At 42.6% G+C, this 24,937-nt stretch overlaps 3 protein-coding genes across 9 annotated transcripts in view; 2 read left to right on the top strand and 1 right to left on the bottom strand.

Annotated features, from left to right (window-relative positions):
• ncoa1 (nuclear receptor coactivator 1) overlaps positions 1 to 2,678 on the bottom strand; it is a 104,886-nt gene extending 102,208 nt beyond the window's left edge. Inside the window, exons 1-2 of one of the 5 annotated variants that reach the window (XM_024420432.2) lie at positions 2,571 to 2,678; positions 1,991 to 2,309 (exon numbers count right to left, since the gene is read on the bottom strand). The gene's annotated coding sequence lies outside the window, so the exon portion shown is untranslated. The other 4 variants (XM_042321737.1, XM_042321738.1, XM_042321739.1 and 1 more) reach the window with 4 other exon arrangements.
• Positions 2,679 to 3,131: 453 nt separating this feature from the next.
• On the top strand, positions 3,132 to 5,663 carry rpl7l1 (ribosomal protein L7-like 1). Its single transcript, XM_024420433.2, has 6 exons — positions 3,132 to 3,258; positions 3,781 to 3,889; positions 4,007 to 4,170; positions 4,375 to 4,512; positions 4,664 to 4,773; positions 4,948 to 5,663. The coding sequence occupies exons 1-6, from the start codon at positions 3,239 to 3,241 to the stop codon at positions 5,154 to 5,156; spliced, it is 750 nt and encodes a 249-aa protein (XP_024276201.1). The 5' UTR covers positions 3,132 to 3,238; the 3' UTR covers positions 5,157 to 5,663.
• A 1,407-nt stretch (positions 5,664 to 7,070) lies between these two features.
• slc5a6a (solute carrier family 5 member 6a) overlaps positions 7,071 to 24,937 on the top strand; it is a 43,721-nt gene continuing 25,854 nt past the window's right edge. For 2 of the 3 annotated variants that reach the window (XM_024420435.2, XM_024420437.2), the window contains exon 1: positions 7,071 to 7,390. The gene's annotated coding sequence lies outside the window, so the exon portion shown is untranslated. The remainder of the gene's footprint in view (positions 7,391 to 24,937) is intronic. The other variant, XM_024420436.2, reaches the window with a different exon arrangement.

Below are 24,937 nucleotides of genomic sequence, written 5' to 3' on the forward strand. Positions count from 1 at the left end.
GCGGCGGAAGTGTGTGTGTGTGTCTCGCGCCGAAACAGGGCGAGAGAGTTGAGGGACACAGCACAACACACACCCACAAATCTGATCAACCTCACAAGGGTTTGGATCATGCATCAATGGTACCATTTAATCATAAAGGCCAATTTTCACTATAATATTGACAAAATAATGTATCCTAACTTCTTAGGCTATTACATTCACTGAATATTGTCATTCACAATATGAACCACTTTGCTAAATGCACACCTGAAATCCTTTGCCTACTGCATGTGCCTCGGGGTTAAAAAATACAAATGACTCACTAAGCTTGTGAAAAGGAATGCTTTAAACATGACAACGCTGAAAAGGCTGTTGAGAATGGTTGCGCTTACATTTTAGGCAAATCTTAAAAGATCTGGTCTGACATAGCTCCCAACACATCCTCTCCCCCTTTATGAGCATACTGTAATATCAAATGCTCCTACAGGTCAAAATAATGTCACAAAAAAGTGTTAATTAAAGGGGGATACGTAGTCAGTTTCACAACTGAATGCATCCCGCATGTAACCCAACCCCTCTGAATCAGAGAAGTGGGGGCTGCCTTAATCGTCATCATCTGCGCCCAGGGAGCAGTTGCTGTGAGGGTTAACTGCTTTGCTCAAGGGCAGAACGGCAGATTTGTCCACCTTGCCGGCTCTGGGATTCGAACAAGAAACATTTTGGTTACTCTAACCATGACCATCTTCCTCCTCTTTGCAACACAGGAAAACACAATAACTGTGTCCAACAGTCATATCTCCCTCTACTGATGAATGCTCAAATCAATGCATCTGCTACTATATTGGAATGTTCCTGGTTACACAAGGGTGTGGATTCTTGCTTCATATTGTTCATTTCACAAACACCCCACCATCATAATTCTTCCAGTGTGATACATATCTTACTTTCCCTTTGCATGCAGAAAGAAAATCAGCGAGGGGGTATTAACATGTGATTAAGTTGGGCAAACTGGTTGTCAAATATCAACGTTTTGTTCCGGAGCTTGATAGTTGTGTGACAGCCGATAGCAAATACAAAATGCTTGTGATGTGATTATTAACTTTGACCTGCATTGTTGAGGCCTGATTGCATTGACTTCCGTCCTTGAGGTCTAGGCTCGTAGCCTACGCACAATACACGTTTCGTTAGGCCTAGTCTACTTGTATTGCACTTACAACCAAAACGCACATAAAGAAACAAGAATTTAAATGGATTCATAAATACTCCCCCACAAAGCTAACAGCAATTCAATAAAAGTACAATGCTGTAAAGTGCAATAAAAGACAACCTAAAAGTTGTCGACTAACATGACTACTGGTGTTTGAGCCGTGGTGGTGCGGCCAACGCAAAAATTGTATTATTGAGCCTCACCCTCCATTCCAATCACGCAATTGGTGCAAACCTATCAATCAATTTATCGTCGTCATAAATTTATCCCTAATTGATTACCTAGCTAGACCGAAAAATATGCCCAATTCAACTGGCACAGGTGGCTAGCAAAACATTTGAATTTTCTAGCGTGGTCCTGAACAAGATACAATACAATTTTGATTAACCAAAGAGGCTTAGTTGCACTAATGAAAACAATGAATTGTATCGCTAGAATATAGCCGTCTTGCAAACAAAAGGCACGTGCTCTACTAAATAATGAGTGACTGCCAAAATGCACACATCCACTAGTTCAAGAAGGATTAAAATGCCTTAATCAAAAGACCTGCAGCGGATGTTTAGATCCTCAAACACATCAAATTGTTTGCAATCTCACAATTTAGCATGTTATAACAAATACATTGCTGTAATTGAATGTGATATTGATTGGCTGGCTAATGTTCTCTGGGTAACTTGTCCACGTTTTATCCTCCGCTACTAGTTACTAGCTGGCTAGCTCGCCATCAGCGGCCAAATAGGGTATTTTAGTCCAAACTATTTTGCTGCAATTTTGCAAGGTGTTGTGCTTAGTTAGCTAACTTACCTGTTTGTCAGGCCCCTTATAAGTTGATTGGTGATTCTCTTCTGTATTTACTCGATTTCAATGCAATCTAGCTATCAGAGTTGTCACGTTAGATGCACAATTACTATGCATTAGGTGGCTAATTTAATGTAAATATTTGTCAGCTAAAGCCGTGAGCTAGCCTACCAGCTAACCTTAGTTCGGTTGCCTTGATTTTCTGATCCGCCGCTCCGTAAAAGTCTCTTCCACACGCTATGGACAATGTGATCTGGTGCTGTAGTTTGGCACTGGTAAGGGAAAAGTTGGTTGGTGGCTAAACGTCAGCTGTTGACAAACAAACCTGCGATAAAAAATAAAAAATCACACTATTGAAACTAGCCAGATTAGCAACGCTAGCTAATTCAAAGCCAGTTTCAAAACCAATTCGATGTGTTCAACTATACTCCATGTCTCTCCTTAAATTAACTTATTCCGAAATAGAACTTGCGTTTGTATTGAAATTGTCATTCACGGTTAACTAATATTATAATTGTCGCGTTGGTCTCTATACTCCGCCATTTTCAACATCTCGCTACGCAAACAGTTTAGCTCGTGCACGTACAATGACAGAAGTTCAGTACGATGCTCGTTCATGGGGAGAGGGCAAAGAAGCAAGCAGTGCTTTGCCTCGGTCTGCCCAGTGTGCTGTAACTACTTGCAATATCACCATATATCTGAAAAGCGGTTGCACGGAACAGGCTCTTATGAATGCTTTATTTTTCAAGCATGCGTATTGAAGGCTATCTCGGAAATCAAGTTCACATAGCTAGTTAGTGGGATACCCTTGTATTAGTAGTACTGGCACCAGTATAGAGATGTTTGCATCAGTGTGAGAGAAAATGGTCTGTTTTACCAAGAAGTCAGGGTCCACAGTTAAAAGAACACATTGTACTATTCATACACATCACAGGCTGCTGAGGGGGGGACAGCTGATAATAATGGCTGGAATGGAATGATTTCAAACACATGGAAACCATATGGCCTCAATGGCCAGCACAGCCAGAAGAGGAATGGCCATCCCTCGGAGCCTGGTTCCTCTAGGTTTTCACGTAGGAAATATATTCAAGACTGAATGCACAAAATATATATATTTTTGAGGAAGAGAGCGGTTATTGTTTTTCGCTTCGTACTCCACTCCACAAGGTGGCAGATTGAGCAAGGCTGGGGAGTCTTTGATGACGTCATTTGTCTGCGCCGACACACGTTTTCACTCACACGTCGGGATTCGTGATGGCAGAGCATGAGTCTGAGTACGTATTTGTTTACATGTTGATCTAAGTCCATCCTTTGCTACATTTATAATTTTCCAAAAATGTCTATAGCATAAATGTGAAATTAGACTAACAGGATTCCGTCAAGCCATGTATTTGTATGATTTGTCTGAAAGATGCTCATTACAGAGAGCTAGATAATTGCGTATGTTTCACATAGGCATGATATTCCATTTAGCCATAACGCAACGCCAACTTAAATAATGACATTTTAATGTTTCGACACAAGTAACACGAAACAAAATCTGCTATCAAATAATTCTATAATGTGACCAGAGCTAAATTTCTGTTATTTGGTTTGCCTGCAAAGGTAATTTATAATAATCAAGTTTGCTAGCTACTGTTAGCTGGGTAACTTCATTTCACTCATGAATCAGATCCGTGTCATGGTTTTTGTTGCAGATGGATATGGGAATAATCTTGTCGATAGTTCTGTGGACTTTGTCCTTATCTCACTGTATTCTCTGTATGATATGAGTGTTTATTAAATGTTGTGCTAAGAGTGAAGAGGGTGATAAAGTTGGTTCCTGAGAACCTTCTGAAGAAGAGGAAAGCATACCAAGCCATCAAAGCCACTGAGGCCAAACGTGCACTTCTTGAGAAGAGAAAGGTAAACACACTGGAGGGGTCAATGTTTTACCATGGTGGCCTTTTAATCACTTACCTATGATTGTTTTGATTTGTATAAAGTTGTAGGCCATCAACAAGTGTAAATATATCCATTCAGGTATCTAAAGGGAAACCCTTGAAGTTCAAGCGCTTGGAGGACTTCCTGAAGGATAGCCATAGAAAGCATCGCGATGAGACCCGTATCCGGAGAGCAGGTCACAGACCAGCTCCAGCCATGCCCCCTGCAAAGAACAGACTGGCCTTCGCTGTCCGCATCAGAGAGTGAGTGACTGAAATCTGTAGTGACATGATGTGATTCTAAAAGTGGTGCAAATAAAGCTTAGGGAATCTTGCCTGGCTATTCTATACTCACAGTAAGTGGCTATGCAGTCACAATCATCTGGAAATACAGTATTCCATCAGCTCCTCTTTAGTGGTCAGGCTGAATACTGGAGTAATATTTTCATCTGTTCTCTCTCTGTGCAGGATCAAAGGAGTCAGTCCCAGAGTTCAGAAGGTAATCCAGATGTTACGCCTGAGAAAGATCTTCAGCGGTGCCTTTGTCAAAGTTAACAAGACTTCTATGGCCATGTTGAAAATGGTTGAGCCCTATGTAGCATGGGGGTAAGTGAGAATGGGGGTCAGACTTTGGGGACCTAGGGACTCTGAACAGCAAATCTACTTAATGTATTGAGATGAATCCACCCTGACGTGTGGAATCAACTAGTTGGACAATGTATTGTAATAACAATGGCAAATAATTCAAATTAAACAGGTTTCCCAACTTGAAGTCAGTTCGTGAGTTGATCTTGAAAAGAGGACAGGCCAAGATTAACAAGCGAAGGGTCGCTCTCACAGACAACACACTCATTGAGCAGCATATGGGTGAGGATCACAATTTATAATGTGTATTTTTTTATCAGCGTGTGGAGTTACAAGTCTTGTATGTGCATGTCAAAATAGTAGTGTAGCAAAGTTGTCCTGCAGATAATTTACCACCGTGATTTTCATTGAGATACATATTCATTACAATGTTTACATCATACCCTCTCCTCTCAGGCAAGTATGGTATCATCTGTCTGGAGGACTTGATCCATGAGATCTACTCTGTGGGGAAGAACTTCCGGGTGGTCAGCAACTTCATATGGCCGTTCAAGCTGTCTGTGGCTCGACACGCTGCCAGGGACAAGGCAGGTCTTCTGAAGGACATAGGCAACCCAGGACCCAGAGGGACGGACATAAACTCGATAATCAGGCAGCTCAACTGAGGCTGCACGAGACACTTTCACGTCAGACCTTTTCTTCATTTGATTTGATTTGATTTCTTGTGGCCAATGATGAACTTTTTTCTTTCGTCATAGCCTACTCATTCGTTGTTCTTTAATTCCTTCCTTTAATATCAATACTCTGAATTACCCGGTCTGGCATGAGGAAAGAGATCCCTTACAGATTCATAAGGATTTAATTCATCTTAGGACCCCAGGGTCCCAGCTGGCAGAATTCATATTGGACCTGATCAGAATTGAACGCCTAGTCAGACAGTGCCTTTCTAGACTATGTTGTGATTAGACGGCAGTAATTTACCCTCCCTTTTTTTGAAAAAAATTGGTATTCTCAATATGTTGCCACCTCTGTAGTTGCAATAAGGCCATTCTATGGAGATGCTAATTGCATCACTACTTACTTTGCCCCTGTGGTGTTCAGAGGGATGTCATTATGCTTACTATGTATGTGAGATTACAATATGTTTATGAAATAATAAACTGAAACAAGAACTTGTTTTGTACTTTGGGGTGCATCAAATGTTGCCACATGATTTGTAATGTCAAAAAAGTCTAGCAATGGTAAACTGAAGCAAATATTTTCTTGAGGCCAGTCTGCAGGATTAAAAGGAGTCAGTCCCAGAGTTCAGAAGGTGATACAGATGTTAAGACTGAGAAAGTGTACATGGTTAGGCCTGATGTGATTGGCCATTGCCTGTCCAATCACTTAGCACCAAGTGTAGTAATTGAGGGGGTGTCTGCTATTTCTGTAGCAGTTGCATTAGTGTATATCGTTTTTTCCCTCAAAGGTTTTCCTGCCACTGGCTGTGCAGAATAACAATCAATTTAGCTAGATGTGACTCATCTAGCCCAGTGGAGGGGGAGAGACCTGGGAAACTGCAACCCAGGGTGCTGCAATGGAGGGACACGACAAGCTAATTGTGGCAGCAACATTTATACTGAACAAAAATATAAACAACATGCAACAATTTTATGGCATTACAGTTCATATAAGGAAATCAGTCAATTGAAATAAATAAATGTTTCCTTAATCTATGGATTTCACGTGACTAGGCAGTCAGTGGGTCTGGGGGGAGTCAGGCCCAGCCAATCAGGATAAGTTTTTTCCACAAAAGGGCTTTATTATAGACAGATACACTCCTCGGTTTCATTAGCTGTCCGGGTGGCTGGTCTCAAAACAATCCTGCAGGTGAAGAAGCTGGATGTGGAGGTCCTGGGCTGAGGTGGTTACACATGGTCTGGTTGTGAGGCCAGTTGGACGTACTGCCAAATTCTCTAAAATGACGCTGGAGGCAGTTTATGGAAGAGAAAGGGTCATTAAATTATCTGGCAACAGCTCTGGTGGACATTTCTTTGGCCAGCATGCCAATTGCACACCTTCAAAACATGAGACATCTATGGCATTGTGTTGTGTGACAAAACTGCATCTTTTAGTGGCCTTTTGTTGTCGACAGCACAAGGTGCACCTATGAAATGATAGTGTTATTTAATCAGCTTCTTGATATGCCACACCTGTCAGGTGGATGGATTATTTTGGCAAACAGCAAAAGGGGGTGGGTTACACATCAATCCAGCTGGTTTGCATCACATCAGGGTGGTCTGGTCCGATATTTACATATCAAAGGGGCAAGGTAATCAATCAATGTCTGAGAAATGAAGATTGCATCACACATTGGGCAAAATGACAGACAGATCAGTCTGTGCAACACTGTGTGGCGTGATATACAGTGCCGATGCTGGACTAAAATAAATATATATATATATTTGGTGAATTCCTGTGTGATCCATGATTTTTAAGGTAAACCGCCAAATAAGCCTTCCCTGCTATTATTCAAGATGTTGCACATAATTTGTGACGGAAGACTATTATTAGCAGTAATAGCCGCATGTTAACAGTGTGTGAAGAAAGCGAGCTGTCAAGGAAAATGGGCGGTTCGTATCGCGAGCATGACCTCGGTCTCCTCCATAGTTAGCCGAATGAAAAGAGACGCACGCGTCTGATCACGGTGAGATGTTAATTTACTCCCTTCGAATCAGCAAAGTACAAGAAAATAGAAGCCGATGTGTGTTGATTTGACATTTAACAAGCCATTGGGATCATGACACGCTCTTGAATGTACATTGCCATTGGTTCAATGTAACCTCACGCAGTAGCTTTGCTGATGAACCGCAGCACGACGAGTTGAACATTCGCTTCGTGGAAGGAGGACCACGCGGACGTAAGCTCATTAATTATATAGTTTGTTAGCATACTAGCGAGGCAGAAGGTGTTTTGCTGTCATTGATATGTATTTGTATTGATTGAAATACAGCTTGCTTGTTAGTTAGCAAGCTAATGTAACACATTTAGCCAGCGAGTGCTATGTAAAAATCGCTGATGACGGTGTTGTCTATCATTTATCTAAACATTCATTGTTTCAAATGATGAACCCAGCGTTTCGGTTGCTAACATTTTAACTTTTAAAAAATTGTAACATTGTACACTGATCAAAAATAAACGCAACATGCGACAATTTTAAATATTTGACTGGGTTACAGGTCATATAGGGAAATAAATAAATTGAAATAAATTCATTAGGCCCTAATCTATCGATTTCACATGACTGGGAATACAGCTATGCATCTGTTGGTCACAGATACACACCCCTACTTTTTTAAGGTACAGTATCAGAAAACCAGTCAGTATGGTGTGACAACCAGGGCCGGTCCTTGCAGTTCTGCCACCCTAGGTAAGACGAAAAAATGCTGCCCCCTGTAAAACTAGTATAGTCCCAGTAAGCAAAAGGATGTTGAAAATATATATTTTCCAGATGTTGAAGTTAGGTTCAATTTAGGTTCTGAATGAAAGGTGAAAATAGGTATTTTCCAGATGTTAAAATTAGGCACTTTTTCTGGTTCTGAATTAAATGTAATGTAATTTATGGATGTCTATATTTGGGCTGAATCAAGTCTGGACAAAATCTGAACCAAAAATAAACGTCTATGATTGGTTCAGATTTGGTACGGACTGGATCAAAAACCAGTGGATGTGGAAATCAAGGCTGCTCTGGGCTTTGCCAAATAAAGGTAGGCCTGTGTAACAGTATAACTTTAGACCGTCCCCTCGCCCATACCCGGGCGCGAACCAGGGACCCTCTGCACACATCAATAGTCACCCACGAAGCATCAAATCAAATTTTATTTATCACATACACATGGTTAGCAGATGTTAATGCGAGTGTAGCAAAATGCTTGTGCTTCTAGTTCCGACAATGCAGTAATAACCAACAAGTAATCTAACTAACAATTTCAAAACTACTGTCTTATACACAGTGTAAGGGGATAAAGAATATGTACATAAATATATATGAATGAGTGATGGTACAGAGCAGCATAGGCAAGATACAGTAGATGGTATCGAGTATAGTATATACATATGAGATGAGTAATGTAGGGTATGTAACATTATATTAGGTAGCATTGTTTAAAGTGGCTAGTGATATATTTTACATCATTTCCCATCAATTCCCATTATTAAAGTGGCTGGAGTTGTGTCAGTGTGTTGGCAGCAGCCACTCAATGTTAGTGGTGGCTGTTTAACAGTCTGATGGCCTTGAGATAGAAGCTGTTTTTCAGTCTCTCGGTCCCAGCTTTGATGCACCTGTACTGACCTCGCCTTCTGGATGATAGCGGGGTGAACAGGCAGTGGCTCGGGTGGTTGTTGTCCTTGATGATCTTTATGGCCTTCCTGTAACATCGGGTGGTGTAGTTGTCCTGGAGGGCAGGTAGTTTGCCCCCGGTGATGCGTTGTGCAGACCTCACTACCCTCTGGAGAGCCTTACGGTTGTGGGCGGAGCAGTTGCCGTACCAGGCGGTGATGCAGCCCGCCAGGATGCTCTCGATTGTGCATCTGTAGAAGTTTGTGAGTGCTTTTGGTGACAAGCCAAATTTCTTCAGCCTCCTGAGGTTGAAGAGGCGCTGCTGCGCCTTCTTCACGATGCTGTCTGTGTGAGTGGACCAATTCAGTTTGTCTGTGATGTGTATGCCGAGGAACTTAACTTGCTACCCTCTCCACTACTGTTCCATCGATGTGGATAGGGGGTGTTCCCTCTGTTGTTTCCTGAAGTCCACAATCATCTCCTTAGTTTTGTTGACGTTGAGTGTGAGGTTATTTTCCTGACACCACACTCCGAGGGCCCTCACCTCCTCCCTGTAGGCCGTCTCGTCGTTGTTGGTAATCAAGCCTACCACTGTAGTGTCGTCCGCAAACTTGGTGATTGAGTTGGAGGCGTGCCTGGCCACGGAGTCGTGGGTGAACAGGGAGTACAGGAGAGGGCTCAGAACGCACCCTTGTGGGGCCCCAGTGTTGAGGATCAGCGGGGTGGAGATGTTGTTGCCTACCCTCACCACCTGGGGGCGGCCCGTCAGGAAGTCCAGTACCCAGTTGCACAGGGCGGGGTCGAGACCCAGGGTCTCGAGCTTGATGACGAGCTTGGAGGGTACTATGGTGTTGAATGCCGAGCTGTAGTCGATGAACAGCATTCTCACATAGGTATTCCTCTTGTCCAGATGGGTTAGGGCAGTGTGGTTGAGATTGCATCGTCTGTGGACCTATTTGGGCGGTAAGCAAATTGGAGTGGGTCTAGGGTGTCAGGTAGGGTGGAGGTGATATGGTCCTTGACTAGTCTCTCAAAGCACTTCATGATGACGGAAGTGAGTACTACGGGGCAGTAGTCGTTTAGCTCAGTTACCCATCGTTACCCATCGCTCCACAAAAGCCGTGGCCCGTGCAGAGCAAGGGGAACCACTACTTCAAGGTCTCAGAGCAAGTGATGTCACCGATTGAAACACTATTTAGTGCGCACCACCGCTAACTAGCTAGCCGTTTCACATCTGTTACACCCGTGCCTAATGACGTGTAGCCTACAGTGTTGCCTGAAATGTAATTTTATGAATGTTCGTCTATGTGGGAAGCCTAGTGTTTAGTAAAACACCAACAACAAAAAAATACATTTGGACAGGACCAAAATAAGATGTCCTAACGATGTTGGCTCATGCTTACTGGGGTGTAGCCTATGACCTCTGCCCACAATGGAATTTTGTGAATGGCCATCCAGGTCATAGGCCCACCATTTGTAAAGCAGGCCATTGCATTGGCTTTATTAGTCCTGATTCCTGTGACTAATCAATTTGGCTGTTTAAGCACAATGTCAGCTCTACCAACTTTATCAGGAGTTATCGTGAGTCTATTTGCAATGTTTTTACACAGCAGGAAATGCAAAAGTCTTTTATTTTTCGCTATTATTAGCTTGTCTAAAATGTACAGATACAAACTTGAAACCACAGATCATTACAATGGGGTGAAACTCCTGGACAACAGTTGTGATTGTCCATTTTACTTTGACCTGTCCTGTTTTTAGAATATGTTAACATGACGAAGCATTTTTTTTATTTCATTGGGTATCATTTAGGTTAGGCTATTTGATCAGAGAAACCTGCATAATTTTAAAAAGTGTCCATCTCATGACATTGTCATACATTTTATCTCCAGCCTGTAGGCTACAGAAAAGACCACATACTCTTTTTATCTTATCCTATATCTGCTACATGATTTGTTAGAGAATTATTTTTTACGGGATGTTGGTGGAGCGCTGCAGCTATGCGTCTCTCCAACAGAACCCTGTAGAGGCGTGCTGGGAATGGACAAGCAAAATATTTGGGGGGACAAAGTGGGCACTGCTGATCACAGGGCGGCATCAACGCTCACCTAAAAAGCAGTGGTTGAGAGAGATTGTCATTGTTTAGGGGACAGAATTATGTGAGGTTTAATGTGTTGTTTTTGGCGGTGCATCTTGGTCAATCCTGCCTAATAAGCAGGCAGGCCGTAGTGACCACCATTTGCCTCATGTAGCACAAAACAGCTCATTTCGCGTGGAGTTGATCAGGCTGTTGATTGTGGCCTGTGGAATGTTGTCCCACTCTTCAATGGCTATGCGAAGTTGCTGGATTAGGCGGGAACTGGAACACTTTGAAGTACACCTCGAGCCAGAGTATCCTAAACATGGTGAATGGTTGACATTTCAAATCAAATCAAATCAAATGTATTTATATAGCCCTTCGTACATCAGCTGATATCTCAAAGTGCTGTACAGAAACCCAGCCTAAAACCCCAAACAGCAAGCAATGCAGGTGTAGAAGCACGGTGGCTAGGAAAAACTCCCTAGAAAGGCCAAAACCTAGGAAGAAACCTAGAGAGGAACCAGGCTATGTGGGGTGGCCAGTCCTCTTCTGGCTGTGCCGGGTGGAGATTATAACAGAACATGGCCAAGATGTTCAAATGTTCATAAATGACCAGCATGGTCGAATAATAATAAGGCAGAACAGTTGAAACTGGAGCAGCAGCACAGTCAGGTGGAAGTTGAAACTGGAGCAGCAGCATGTGGACTGGGGACAGCAAGGAGTCATCATGTCAGGTAGTCCTGGGCCATGGTCCTAGGGCTCAGGTCAGTTGAAACTGGAACAGCAGCATGGCCAGGTGGACTGGGGACAGCAAGGAGGTCATCATGTCAGGTAGTCCTGGAGCTCAGGTCCTAGGGCTCAGGTCCTCCGAGAGAGAGAAAGAAAGAGAGGAGAGAATTAGAGAACGCACACTTAGATTCACACAGGACACCGAATAGGACAGGAGAAGTACTCCAGATATAACAAACTGACCCCAGCCCCCCGACACAAACTACTGCAGCATAAATACTGGAGGCTGAGACAGGAGGGGTCAGGAGACACTGTGGCCCCATCCGAGGTCACCCCCGGACAGGGCCAAACAGGAAGGATATAACCCCACCCACTTTGCCAAAGCACAGCCCCCACACCACTAGAGTTCTGAGTATGCAGGCCAAGGAAGAACTGGGACAATTTCAGCATCCATGAATTGTGTACAGATCCTTGCGATATGGGGTAGAGGTCGACCAAATAGGATTTTTCAACACCGATACCGATTATTGGAGGACCAAAAAAAGCCGATACCGATTAATCGGGCAATGGGGGAAAAGAAGGGGAAAAGTATTCATTTGTAATAATGACAATTACAACAATACTGAATGAACACTTATTTTAACTTAATATAATACATCAATAAAATCAATTTAGCCTCAAAAAAAGAATGAAACATGTTCAATTTGGTTTAAATAATGCAAAAACAAAGTGTTGGAGAAGAAAGTAAATGTGCCATGTAAGAAAGCTAACGTTTAAGTTCCTTGCTCAGAACATGAGAACATATGAAAGCTGGTGGTTCCTTTTAACATGAGTCTTCAATATTCCCAGGTAAGAAGTTTTAGGTTGTAGTTATTATAGGACTATTTCTCTCTATACCATTTGTATTTCATTAACCTTTGACTATTGGATGTTCTTATAGGCACTTTAGTATTGCCAGTGTAACAGTATAGCTTCCGTACCTCTCCTCGCTCCTACCTGGGCTTGAACCGGGAACACAACGACAACAGCCACCCTCAAAGCAGCGCTACCCATGCAGAGCAATGGGAATAACTATGCCAAGTCTCAGAGCAGGTGACGTTTGAATCGCTATTAACGCGCACCCCGCTAACTAGCTAGCCTTTTCACATCGGTTACACCAGCCTAATCTCGGGAGTTGATGGGCTTGAAGTCATAAACAGCGCAATGCTTGAAGCACAGCAAAGAGCTGCTGTCAAACGCACGGAAGTGCTGCTTGAATGAATGCTTACGAGCCTGCTGCTGCCTACCATCTCTGTCAGACTGCTCTATCAAATCATAGACTTAATTGTAACATAATAACACACAGCAATACGAGCCTTAGGTCATTAATATGGTCAAATCCGGAAATATCTCAAAACAAAACGTTTATTCTTTCAGTGAAATACGGAACCGTTCTGTATTTTATCTAACGTGTGGCATCCATCAGTCTCAATATTCCTCTTACATTGCACAACCTTCAATGTTATGTCATAATTACGTAAAATTCTGGCAAATTCTGGCCCAAACTGTTGCATATACAGTGACTCTGCATGCAATGAACGCAAGAGAAGCGACACAATTTCACCTGGTTAATATTGCCTGCTAACCTGGATTTCTTTTAGCTAAATATGTAGGTTTAAAAAATATATACTTCTGTGTATTGATTTTAAGAAAGGCATTGATGTTTATGGTTAGGTACACATTGGAGCAATGACAGTCCTTTTTCTCAAATACGCACCGCATCGATTATATGCAATGCAGGACACGCTAGATAAACTAGTAATATCATCAACAATGTGTAGTTAACTAGTGATTATGATTAATAAAAATGTATTTATATAGCCCTTCGTACATCAGCTGATATCTCAAAGTGCTGTACAGAAACCCAGCCTAAAACCCCAAACAGCAAGCAATGCAGGTGTAGAAGCACGGTAGCTAGGAAAAACTGGAGGCTGAGACAAGAGGGGTCAGGAGACACCCGGACAGGGCCAAACAGGAAGGATATAACCCCACCCACTTTGCCAAAGCACAGCCCCAACACCACTAGAGGGATATCTTCAACCACCAACTTACCATCCTGACACAAGACCGAGTGTAGCCCACAAAGATCTCCACCACGGCACAAACCAAGGGGGCACTTATCGGAACACAGAGGTTTCAAAATTAGAGGCTCTCCTGATTGGATTATCCTCAGGCTTTCGCCTGCAAAATCAATATTTTTACAGTTTTGGAAACTTCAGAGTGTTTTCTATCCTAATCTGTCAATTATATGCATAGTCTAGCATCTGGTCATGAGAAATAGGCCGTTTACTTTGGGAATGTTATTTTTCCAAACATAAAAATAGTGCCCCCTAGCTTCAAGAGGTTAAAGGTTGAGACCGAATTTGCGTCTCTCACATGGGTAGTCAGACCATTCCATAAAAATGGAGCTCTATAGGAGAAAGCCCTATAATTGATTGTTTTTTATAAGATAAGTTTAATGCTAGCAAGCAACTTACCTTGGCTTACGCAAATGCAGTAACATGCAGGTTCCTCGTGGAGTGCAATGAGAGGCAGGTGGTTAGTGTTGGACTAGTTAACTGTAAAGTTGCAAGATTGAATCCCTGAGCTGACAAGGTAAAAATCTGTCATTTTGCCCCGGAACAAGGCAGTTAACCCACCGTTCCTAGGCCGTCATTGAAAATAAGAATGTGTTCTTAACTGACTTGCCTAGTTAAATAAAGGTGTAAAAAAGAAAACTGGCTAAATTGGTGTCCAAAATTACCAACTTTTGATTGTTATGAAAACTTGAAATTGGCCCTAATTAATCGGTCGACCTCTAATATGGGGTCGTGGATTATCATGCCGAAACATGAGGCGATGGCGGCGGATGAATGGCACGACAATGGGCCTCAGGATCTCGCCACGTATCGCTCAATTCAAATTGCCATCGATAAAATGCAGTTGAGTTTGTTCTCCGTAGCTTATACCTGCCCATACCATAACCCCACCACCACCATTGGGCAACCTCTTCACAACCTTGACACCAGCAAACCACTCACCTGCACGACGCCATACACGCTGTCTGCCATTGGCCTGGTACAGTTGAATCCGGATTCATCCGCGAAGAGCACACTTCTCCAGCGTGCTAGTGGCCATCAAAGGTGAACATTTCCCAACTGAAGTTGGTTTCGACGCAGAACTCCAGTAAGGTCAAGACCCTGGCGAGGACAACGAGCATGCAGATGAGCTTCCCTGAGACGGTTTCTGACAGTTTAAAGAAATTCTTCGGTTGTGCAAACCCACAGTTTATCAGCTGTCCGGGTGCCTGGTCTCAGACGATTCCGTAGGTGAAGAAGCCAGATGTGGAGGTCCTGGGCTGGCGTGGTTACACATGGTCTGTGGTTGTGAGGCCTGTTGGACGTACTGCCAAATTATCTAAAACGACATGGCGGTTTATGCTAGAGAAATGATCATTAAATTCTCTGGCAACAGCTCTGGTGGACGTTCCTGCAGTCCGCATGCCAATTAGACATTCCTTCAAAACTTGAGACGTCTGTGGTGTTGTGTTGTGATAACTGCACATTTTAGGTTGTCTAGACATGACATTTCGTGCAGCTTTTGTATTCTGATAATGAAGTTCTGATCATGGAATTCCGATCACGTTAGGTGTCTACATTTTACATTTGAATGTGTCTATCATGTCCACATTGTGTCCATTTCTGCGCTATATTAAATGCCAGTATGCATTCTACAAATGATGAATAGGAAAAATATAGCACAACAGCTGATGGTTGTAGCTAACTACTGTAGCTACAGTTGAAGTCGGAAGTTTATATACACCTTAGCCAAATACATTTAAACTTAGTATTTCACAATTCTTGACATTTAATCCTAGTAACATTTCCCTGTCTTAGATCAGTTAGGATCACCACGTTGTTTTAAGAATGTGAAATGTCAGAATAATAGTACAGAGAATTATTTATAACAGCTTTTTATTTTTTTCAACATTCCCAGTGGGTCAGAAGTTTACATTGACCCAAGTTAAACAATTTAAAGGCAAAAGCTTCCCACAATAAGTTAGGGTAATTTTGGCCCATTCCTCCTGAGCGAGCTGGTGTAATGGAGTCAGGTTTGAAGGCCTCCTTGCTCACACACCTTTTCAGTTCTGCCCACACATTTTCTGTAGGATTGAGGTCAGGGCTTTGTGATGGCCACTCTAATACCTTGACTTTGTTGTCCTTAAGCCATTTTGCCACAACTTTGGAAGTATGCTTGGGGTCATTGTCCATTTGGAAGACCCATTTACGACCAAGCTGTAACTTCCGGATTGATGTCTTGATGTTGCTTCAATATATCCACATAATTTTCCTGCCCCGTGATGTCATCTATTTTGTGAAGTGCACCAGTCCCTCCTGCAGCAAAGCACCCACAGGACATGATGCTGCCACCCCCGTGCTTCAAGGTTAGGATGGTGTTCTTTGGCTTGAAAGCCTCCCCCTTTATCCTCCAAACATAACAATGGTCATTATGGACAAAACGTTATATTTTTGTTTCATCAGACTAGAGAACATTTCTCCAAAAAGTACTCTTTGTCCCCATGTGCAGTTGCAAACCGTAGTATGCCTTTTTTATGGCGGTTTTGGAGCAGTGGCTTCTTCCTTACTGAGCGGCCATTCAGGTTATGTCGATATAGGACTCGTTTTACTGTGGCTATAGCTACTTTTGTACCTGTTTCCTCCAGCATCTTCACAAGGTCCTTAGCTGCTGTTCTGGGATTGATTTGCACTTTTCGCACCAAAGTACGTTCATTTCTAGGAGACAGAACGTATCTCCTTCCTGAGCGGTATGAAGGATGCGTGGTCCCATGATGTTTATACTTGCATACTATTGTTTGTACAGATGAACGTGGTACCTTCAGGCGTTTGGAAATTGTTCCCAAGGATGAACCAGACTTGTGGAGGTCTACAATGTTTTTTCTGAAGACTTGGCTGATTTTCTTTTGATTTTCCCATGATGTCAAGCAAAGAGGCACTGAGTTTGAAGGTAGGCCTTGAAATGCATCTGTAACAGTATAACTTTAGACCGTCCCCTCGCCCATACCCGGGCGCCAACCAGGGACCCTCTGCACACATCAACAACAGCCACCCACGAAGCATCGTTACCCATCGCTCCACAAAAGCTGCGGCCCTTGCAGAGCAAGGGGAACCACTACTTTAAGGTCTCAGAGCAAGTGACGACACCGATTGAAACGCTATTTAGCGCGCACTGCTAACTAAGATAGCCGTTTGACATCCGTTACACATCCACAGGTACACCTCCAAATGACTCAAATGATGTCAATTAGCCATTACAACAACAAAAAAACATTACATAATTTTCTGTAATTTTCCAAGCTGTTTAAAGGCACGGTCAACTTAATGTATGTAAACTTTTGACCCACTGGAATTGTGAACTGTGAAATAATCTCTATAAATAATTGTTGGAAGAATTACTTGTATCATGCACAAAGTAGATGTCCTAACCGACTTGCCAAGACTAGTTTTTTAACAAGAAATTTGTGGAGTGGTTGAAAGGTGAGTTTTAAGGACTCCAACCTAAGTGTATGTGAACTTCCAACTTCAATTGTAAGTAGCTAGCCAGCACGCTAGCATAGCAAGCAACGCTAAGGGATTGCAAAGGAGTTACCATAACTCTCGTCAAACACTTTTTAAATTCTAAATTAGCTAGCTGGAATTTGAGGCGTGTTTACTGTACATGCTAGGCATACATTTCCTCCAACTTTATAATAAAAACGTCTCTTCGTCCCAAAAGACAAGTTTGCTGGAAACTTGTGGGAGGAGTGCTGATGATGTCGCCCGCTGTATGCACTTTCAGTAGCCTGATTGCTTCCAGACTAAGGAGAAATCCGCACACAATGCGTCCCTGACCACCACCCACCACCTGAAGTGGTCAGACAGATCAACACAATCAGACCACAAGGCGTCTTTTGTGTGTCTAGACCCGTCGTTTCAATGCGAGCTTAGTTTTCTGATAGCAGAAGTCGCATGTAAGTGTCAAGTGTACAATCAGCCTTAGTAAACTTTTATTGTCCCCAACACAAAGTGCACCTGTGTAATGATCATGCTGTTTAAGCAGCTCCTTGATATGCCACATCTGTCAAGTGGATAGATTAACTTGGCAAAGGAGAAATGCTCACTAACAGGGATATAAACAAACTTTTGCCCAAAATTTGACAAATGTTTTTTGTGCGCATGGAAAGGTCTGGAATCTTATTTCAGCTCATAAAACATGGGATCAACACTTTTTACATGTTGTGTTTTATATTTTTGTTCAGTATATTTTGATTGTTATTTGCAACCTTTGCATTTCTGTAGTGTTTTATTTATCAAGATCTTATGGTCAGGTTACAACGTTCCAAATCTCTAGACTGATTCCATGTTTCGAGGTTCACCTGTCAAACAACAGCACGTGCCATCATAGACGATTTGATTTTAATGGGTGCCCGACCATTTCAGAGGCCACATTCTTTCTAGCCATTGACCAGAAGAATTGTGTAGATCAGGGCACCCCAACTGGCGGCCCCGCAGGCGGGCCAAATTGGCCCCCAAGTTTTCTGAGCAAAGAAAAAACAGTTGGAGAGAGAGAATGTGTTTTAATTTTCATTGTTGGACATAAAAAGATGGTTTTAAAAACAACAGGAAATCAGCTCCAAGCATTTTAATTTAGGAAATCTGTTCCCAAGTATTCCCACGCATAATAGATAGACGACGTGATCGTGTACTAATGTAAGCAATATTTGAAACGATTGTTTTAGTCAAATATATCTGTTTGGGCTTCTTGCTGTCTACAAATTACTGCAGTACTACACATTTCTTTACTAATGATTTGTAAATATGTTCTGGCCTCCCAACTATCCACTCAATAAAAAATAGGCACGAGGCTGAATCTAGTTGATGATCGCTGGTGTAGATAATTATTGACTAGCGCCTCTTTCTCATTCTTCCACTATCTTTATTGATTTGTCACCTTTCACCATGTGATAATTTCATTACACTATCATGGCTCATGGCCACCTTATCACGGAACTCCTTCAGTAGATAAAAACCCTCTCACCTCTTTTGGAAAGCTAATAACCTTCATTTTGAACCTTGGTACTAAAAAGAACTTCAGGATTTGTGCTACACAAATCTTTGCCAACTGTGGTTATAGTGACAGCTCACCACTACTATATCTCACACATTGTGATTCAGAAAATGTATATTCGTATACCCCTCCCAGTCTTACCATAACCCCTCCTCACACACACATGCTGTACTTTGTCAGAGCAGCATTCATGGGACTCATTCGGGGAGGGTTTAATGACTACTCAGATTCTTGCCCTTTTGGGCAGCCGTAATAAACTGTCTGAGGCACATGCTGGTGTGAACGGGTTTACCACTGTATGCCATGACTAGGTGAGGAGCATGCGTCAAGGTAGGTCTTGAGATGCTACCTCGAGAGACTCTGTGCCTGGAGAGGTGTACGGTATGTTTCTTACAATTTGAGAAGGATTTGTCCGCACAACTGAACGGTTGTCTCTGTTGGAGATTACTTGACCTGACCCAAAACATTATTTGTTCTCCTGAAATTAAAAATGTTTGAACGTATGTCTAAACTGTTAATTGCATAGGCCTATCTTCTAATCTTTCCTATGGTGTATACTAGCACTAAACAGGGCTGATACTGCAGGGTCTGTCGATTTCAGCTGCATCCCTTCCCATTATTATGTTCTACTCCCCCTGCCAATATTGAAGGTAAAATGGATTTCTATTTCACTCAAATTACACTGAAGGGGGTTACGTCAAAGCAGGGCAGGCTGCGTTTCCCAAGAGCATGTACAATGTTCGGCCCAGTTGCCAGGCAACAGTGGCTTTCCATCCTGGTCTTTAGCGTGTGAAAGCGGCACTGATGTCTGTCTAGATGTCCTTCCTTCCCATGCCCTCTCTTGACGCATCCTAAAACCAGGCCTTTGGCTTGGGGATAGTCAGAAGAGTCATTAGTACTACTGTAGCTAAATGGTTTTACATCGTCAGACTCTTAAGACATCACATAGGCCTACATTGTGATTGCTTTCTAACTTCGTCACACCCTACTGGTGCAGAAAAAGGTTGCTGCGTTAGGACACATTTTTGTTGTAACGGGCAGGCTAATTAAGATAGGAATATCTCCTCCAGGGCTTCCCCCCCACTAGTGAATTAATAGTTCCCTCCTCCGTGGTGTGTCTACACTGCATGGCTGGTGTCAAGTTTCCATCCATGAAATTTGATTTCAGTGATCCCAAAGGGTTGTAGCAGAGGAAGCCTAGCAAAGAGCCAGAGGACCCTGTAACTGACCGTTGACCTTTTGGGTATGATCTTATTTACCACGTGGATTAAGTTCATGCTCCCCCACCTCAGTCACGGGAGGGTAGTTGAAAGACTGCTTATGGGAGTTCCTCGTAGGAAAGACTATAGTATATTTATACTATATATCATTTATCATGTTGTCATCATATTACCACGACTATCCCTGAAAGATCACTTAGATTTCTGCTCTATATGGTCTGTTCTTGCACCGCGTGCATTCAAGAACACTCCATAAATGACCCATCTAGTCAAATCAAATTTTATTGGTCACATACACATGGTTAGTAGATGTTAATGCGAGTGTAACGAAATGCAAAAGTAATCTAACAATTTCACTACCTTATACACAAGTGTAAAGGAATGAATGAGAATATGTACATAGAAATATATGGATGGTTGTGCGGCATAGGCAAGATGCAGTAGATGGTATAGAGTACAGTATATACACTGCTCAAAAAAATTAAGGGAACACTAAAATAACACATCCTAGATCTGAATGAATGAAATATTCTTATTTAATACTTTTTTTCTTTACATGGTTGAATGTGCTGACAACAAAATCGCACAAAAATGATCAAACTTTGATGGAATGTCCTTAAAACAAGTCAAAATGAGGCTCAGTAGTGTGTGTGTGGCCTCCACGTGCCTGTATGACCTCCCTACAACGCCTGGGCATGCTCCTGATGAGGTGGAGGATGGTCTCCTGAGGGATCTCATCCCAGACCTGGACTAAAGCATCCGCCAACTCCTGGACAGTCTGTGGTGGATGGAGCGAGACATGATGTCATGACATGATGTCCCAGATGTGCTCAATTGGATTCAGGTCTGGGGAACGGACGGGCCAGTCCATAGCATCAATGCCTTCCTCTTGCAGGAACTGCTGACACACTCCAGCCAATGAGGTCTAGCATTGTCTTGCATTAGGAGGAACCCAGGGCCAACTGCACCAGCATATGGTCTCACAAGGGGTCTGAGATCTCATCTCGGTACCTAATGGCAGTCAGGCTACCTCTGGCGAGCACATGGAGGGCTGTGCGGCCCCCCCCAAAGAAATGCCACCCCACACCATGACTGACCGCCAAACCGGTCATGCTGGAGGATGTTGCAGGCAGCAGAACGTTCTCCACGGCGTCTCCAGACTCTGTCACGTCTGTCAAATGTGCTCAGTGTGAACCTGCTTTCATCTGTGAAGAGCACAGGGCGCCAGTGGCGAATTTGCCAATCTTGGTGTTCTCTGGCAAATGCCAAACGTCCTACACGGTTTTGGGCTGTAAGCACAACCCCCACCTGTGGACGTCGGGCCCTCATACCACCCTCATGGAGTCTGTTTCTGACCGTTTGAGCAGTCACATGCACATTTGTGGCCTGCTGGAGGTCATTTTGCAGGGCTCTGGCAGTGCTCCTCCTTGCACAAAGGCGGAGGTAGCGGTCCTGCTGCTGGGTTGTTGCCCCCCTACGGCCTCCTCCACGTCTCCTGATGTACTGGCCTGTCTCCTGGTAGCGCCTCCATGCTCTGGACACTACGCTGACAGACACAGCAAACCTTCTTGCCACAGCTCGCATTGATGTGCCATCCTGGATGAGCTGCACTACCTGAGCCACTTGTGTGGGTTGTAGACTCCGTCTCATGCTACCACTAGAGTGAAAGCACCGCCAGCATTCAAAGTGACCAAAACATCAGCCAGGAAGCATAGGAACTGAGAAGTGGTCTGTGGTCACCACCTGCAGAACCACTCCTTTATTGGGGGTGTCTTGCTAATTGCCTATAATTTCCACCTGTTGTCTATTCCATTTGCACAACAGCATGTGAAATTTATTGTCAATCAGTGTTGCTTCCTAAGTGGACAGTTTGATTTCACAGAAGTGTGATTGACTTGGAGTGTTGTGTTGTTTAAGTGTTCCCTTTATTTTTTTGAGAAGTGTATATTATTTCTATTCTGAACTCCGGTCCAGAAGCTAATTTCCAATTCTATCCGTTTTGCACTATGTATTTATACACTGTATTCTCTACATAGCTCTTTGTAATATTTCTACTACTGTATATTGCATTTGAGTTATACTGTTTATACACACCAGATTTATTTTATTTACATATCATTCCTAGTACATCTTGTGTAGATGCGTATAAATTAGAGGTCGACCGATTAATCGGAATGGCCGATTTAAATCGGGCCGTTTTCATAACAATCGGAAAATCGTTATTGTTGGGCGCTGATTTGCAGTTTTTTAAAAATTTGTATTTTATTTAAAAAAAAAAAAAAAATTTAAATGTCATTTAACTAGGCAAGTCAGTTAAGAACACATTCTAATTTTTTTATAATATGTTTATTATTTTACAATAAAAAAGACAGCAATACTAACAATGACATTCATTGTACTGTTGAATGGGATGGCCAATTTAGAGGACAAAACAAAACTTAACTCACGCATACACAAAATAAAACAAAATCCTATTAGGTGGTACATGTATAAGACAGCATATAGTCATTACAAGCAGTGTAGTTAAGCCAAAAATAGATATTGAGTGGAGTACAGCACAGAGTAGCAGGAGATCGTCAACCCAGTTATGAAGCGGGACTAGACCATTTATCCAGTATGGGCTGCCATATTTTGTAAAACATTGGACTTCTATTGGAGCTATTGTATCAAATCTTTTCCATGTGTATTACATTCCCTAAATCCCGTAACCACAGTCTTTTGGCTAATAGAGTACAAAGAGAGACAGCTTTCCCTTCGTGGTTATTCCCATCAACTGTACCAAACAGAGCGGTCAATGGGTCTGGGGCTAGAACTCTATCAAAGGCTCTAGATAAGTAATCAAAAATGAGAGCCCAGTAAACATGTAATTTAGGACATGTCCAGAATAAGTGGGTCAACGTCCCCTCATCCTGCTTGCACCTCTCACACAGTGGTGAGGTGTCCGGGAATATTTTATGCAGTTTTACTTTTGAGTAATGTAACCTGTGTATCACCTTAAACTGTACAAGGTTGTGTCTGGCATTCACTGAACTGTGGTTTATATTCCTGAGAGCTTCTACCCAGTCCTCATCTGAGATTTCTGACCCAAGTTCTTGTTCCCAAGCCCTTTTAATGGTGTCTGTGGATACCTCTATTTGGGCCTGTAGCACATCATACAGTCTAGAGACCGACCCTTTTGAATGGGGTTTGACAAGGATCAAGCTATCTAATGTAGTGTGGCTTCATGCCATACTGTGGGATATGTGTCCTTATGAAATTCCTGATTTGGAGGTATCTGAAAAAATGTGTTGTTGGCATGTTGAACTTTCCCTGTAATTGTTGAAATGAAGCTAACTGACCATCTATGTATAGATTACCAATTGTTGTGAGCCCCTTCTCCCTCCACTGTGAAAACACCACATCATCCAATGCAGGGTGGAAAGCATGATTCAGGCAAATCGGGCTGTCAATGTATACAGTGGGTATGTTAAGAAAATACCTAATCTGTTTCCAGATCCTAAGCATATGACAAATGACTGGGTTAGTCATAAGTGGATTTTTTTCACATATGATGGGCTATTAACAAGTGCAGGGAGTGAGGAACGTTGACAGGAGACCTGCTCAATCAAAAGCCATGCAGGCATATCCTTCTGTCTCATCATAGGTAAGCTTTCCCTCCAGAAAGACACAATGTTCAGATTAGCAGCCCAATAATACAGTTTAAAGTGAGGAAGGCCAAAGCCCCCTCTATTTTGTACTTGCATTAATGCTTCTTTGAAATTCTGGCTGCCTTGTTATCCCATAAAAATGGAGTTACTATTGAATCCAGTTTCTTAAAATAGCTTTGTGGTATGAAATTGGGTAGACATTGGAAGAGGTAAAGAAACCTGGGTAGGACAACCATTTTAATAGCGTTTATACCACCAACCAAGGAGGCAGAGTTTTCCAAAACTCTATATTTTGTTTAAGCTGATATATTTTCATGTCCCAATTCGCTTTCAATAGCTGATCAAGGTCTCTTGTCACTACAATGCCAAGGCTTGTGAACTTGTCCATCACTGTTCTAAACGGGGTAGATTGCAGAAATTGCATATTCACAGGCTGTGATATTGGCATCAACTCACTTTTTTTGCCAGTTTATCTGGTAGCCAGAGAAGGAGCCAAATGTGTTTATCGAGATAAGTAAGGGTGGAATAGAAGTTTTAGGTTTGGACAAAAACAAAAGAACATCGTCTGCATATAGGGAAATTTTGTGCTGTGTGTCCTTTATTTTAACAGAAGCTATATCGGCACATGCCCGAATGCCAGTAGCAAGGGGTTCCATGGCTATAGCGAAGAGAGCAGGCGAAATAGGGCACCCCTGTCGGCACCCCTTGAACAAGCGGAATGACTGCGACATTTCTTGATTGGCTATCGCTGTGTTAATTTCCTCAAGTTATCCCTGCATCGAGTGCAGAAGCTGCCCCCCTGTCTAGTTTAGGAAGTTCACATTCAGCGAGAAAGCGTTCCATAGTTTGTGGATCAGTAGCATCGCATTTTGATTGGTATAGCTCTGAGTAAAACTGCGCAAAGCATTTATTAATATCCTGTGGATCTGTTACTATTTTACCCTTCTTGTCTTTTATTTTGTGAATAGCTCTAGATGCCTAAGCTGTCTTGCTAATAATTTATGTGGTTTGTCACCCAGTTCAAAATAACTTTGTTGCGTTCTAGCAAGTAAAGAGCCCACCCGTTTCGAAAGGATGGTATTGCATTCATATTTTAACTTTGTGATCTTCTCAAGGACTGTATACGAGGAATTCGTCCTAAAAACGTTCTCCTGTTCCCCTAACTCTCTTTCAATTTCTCTTAGCCTAGTATTGGCGCGTTTCTTCCTCTGATGTATAAGAAATAATGTAACCTCTAATCACAGCCTTTAGAGATTCCCAAAGGGTGGAGTCGTCAACATCCCTCGTGTCGTTAGTTCGAGGCAATCTG

Source organism: Oncorhynchus tshawytscha, linkage group LG05 (assembly GCF_018296145.1).
Source record: "Oncorhynchus tshawytscha isolate Ot180627B linkage group LG05, Otsh_v2.0, whole genome shotgun sequence".
In the NCBI taxonomy this organism is placed as follows: domain Eukaryota; kingdom Metazoa; phylum Chordata; class Actinopteri; order Salmoniformes; family Salmonidae; genus Oncorhynchus; species Oncorhynchus tshawytscha.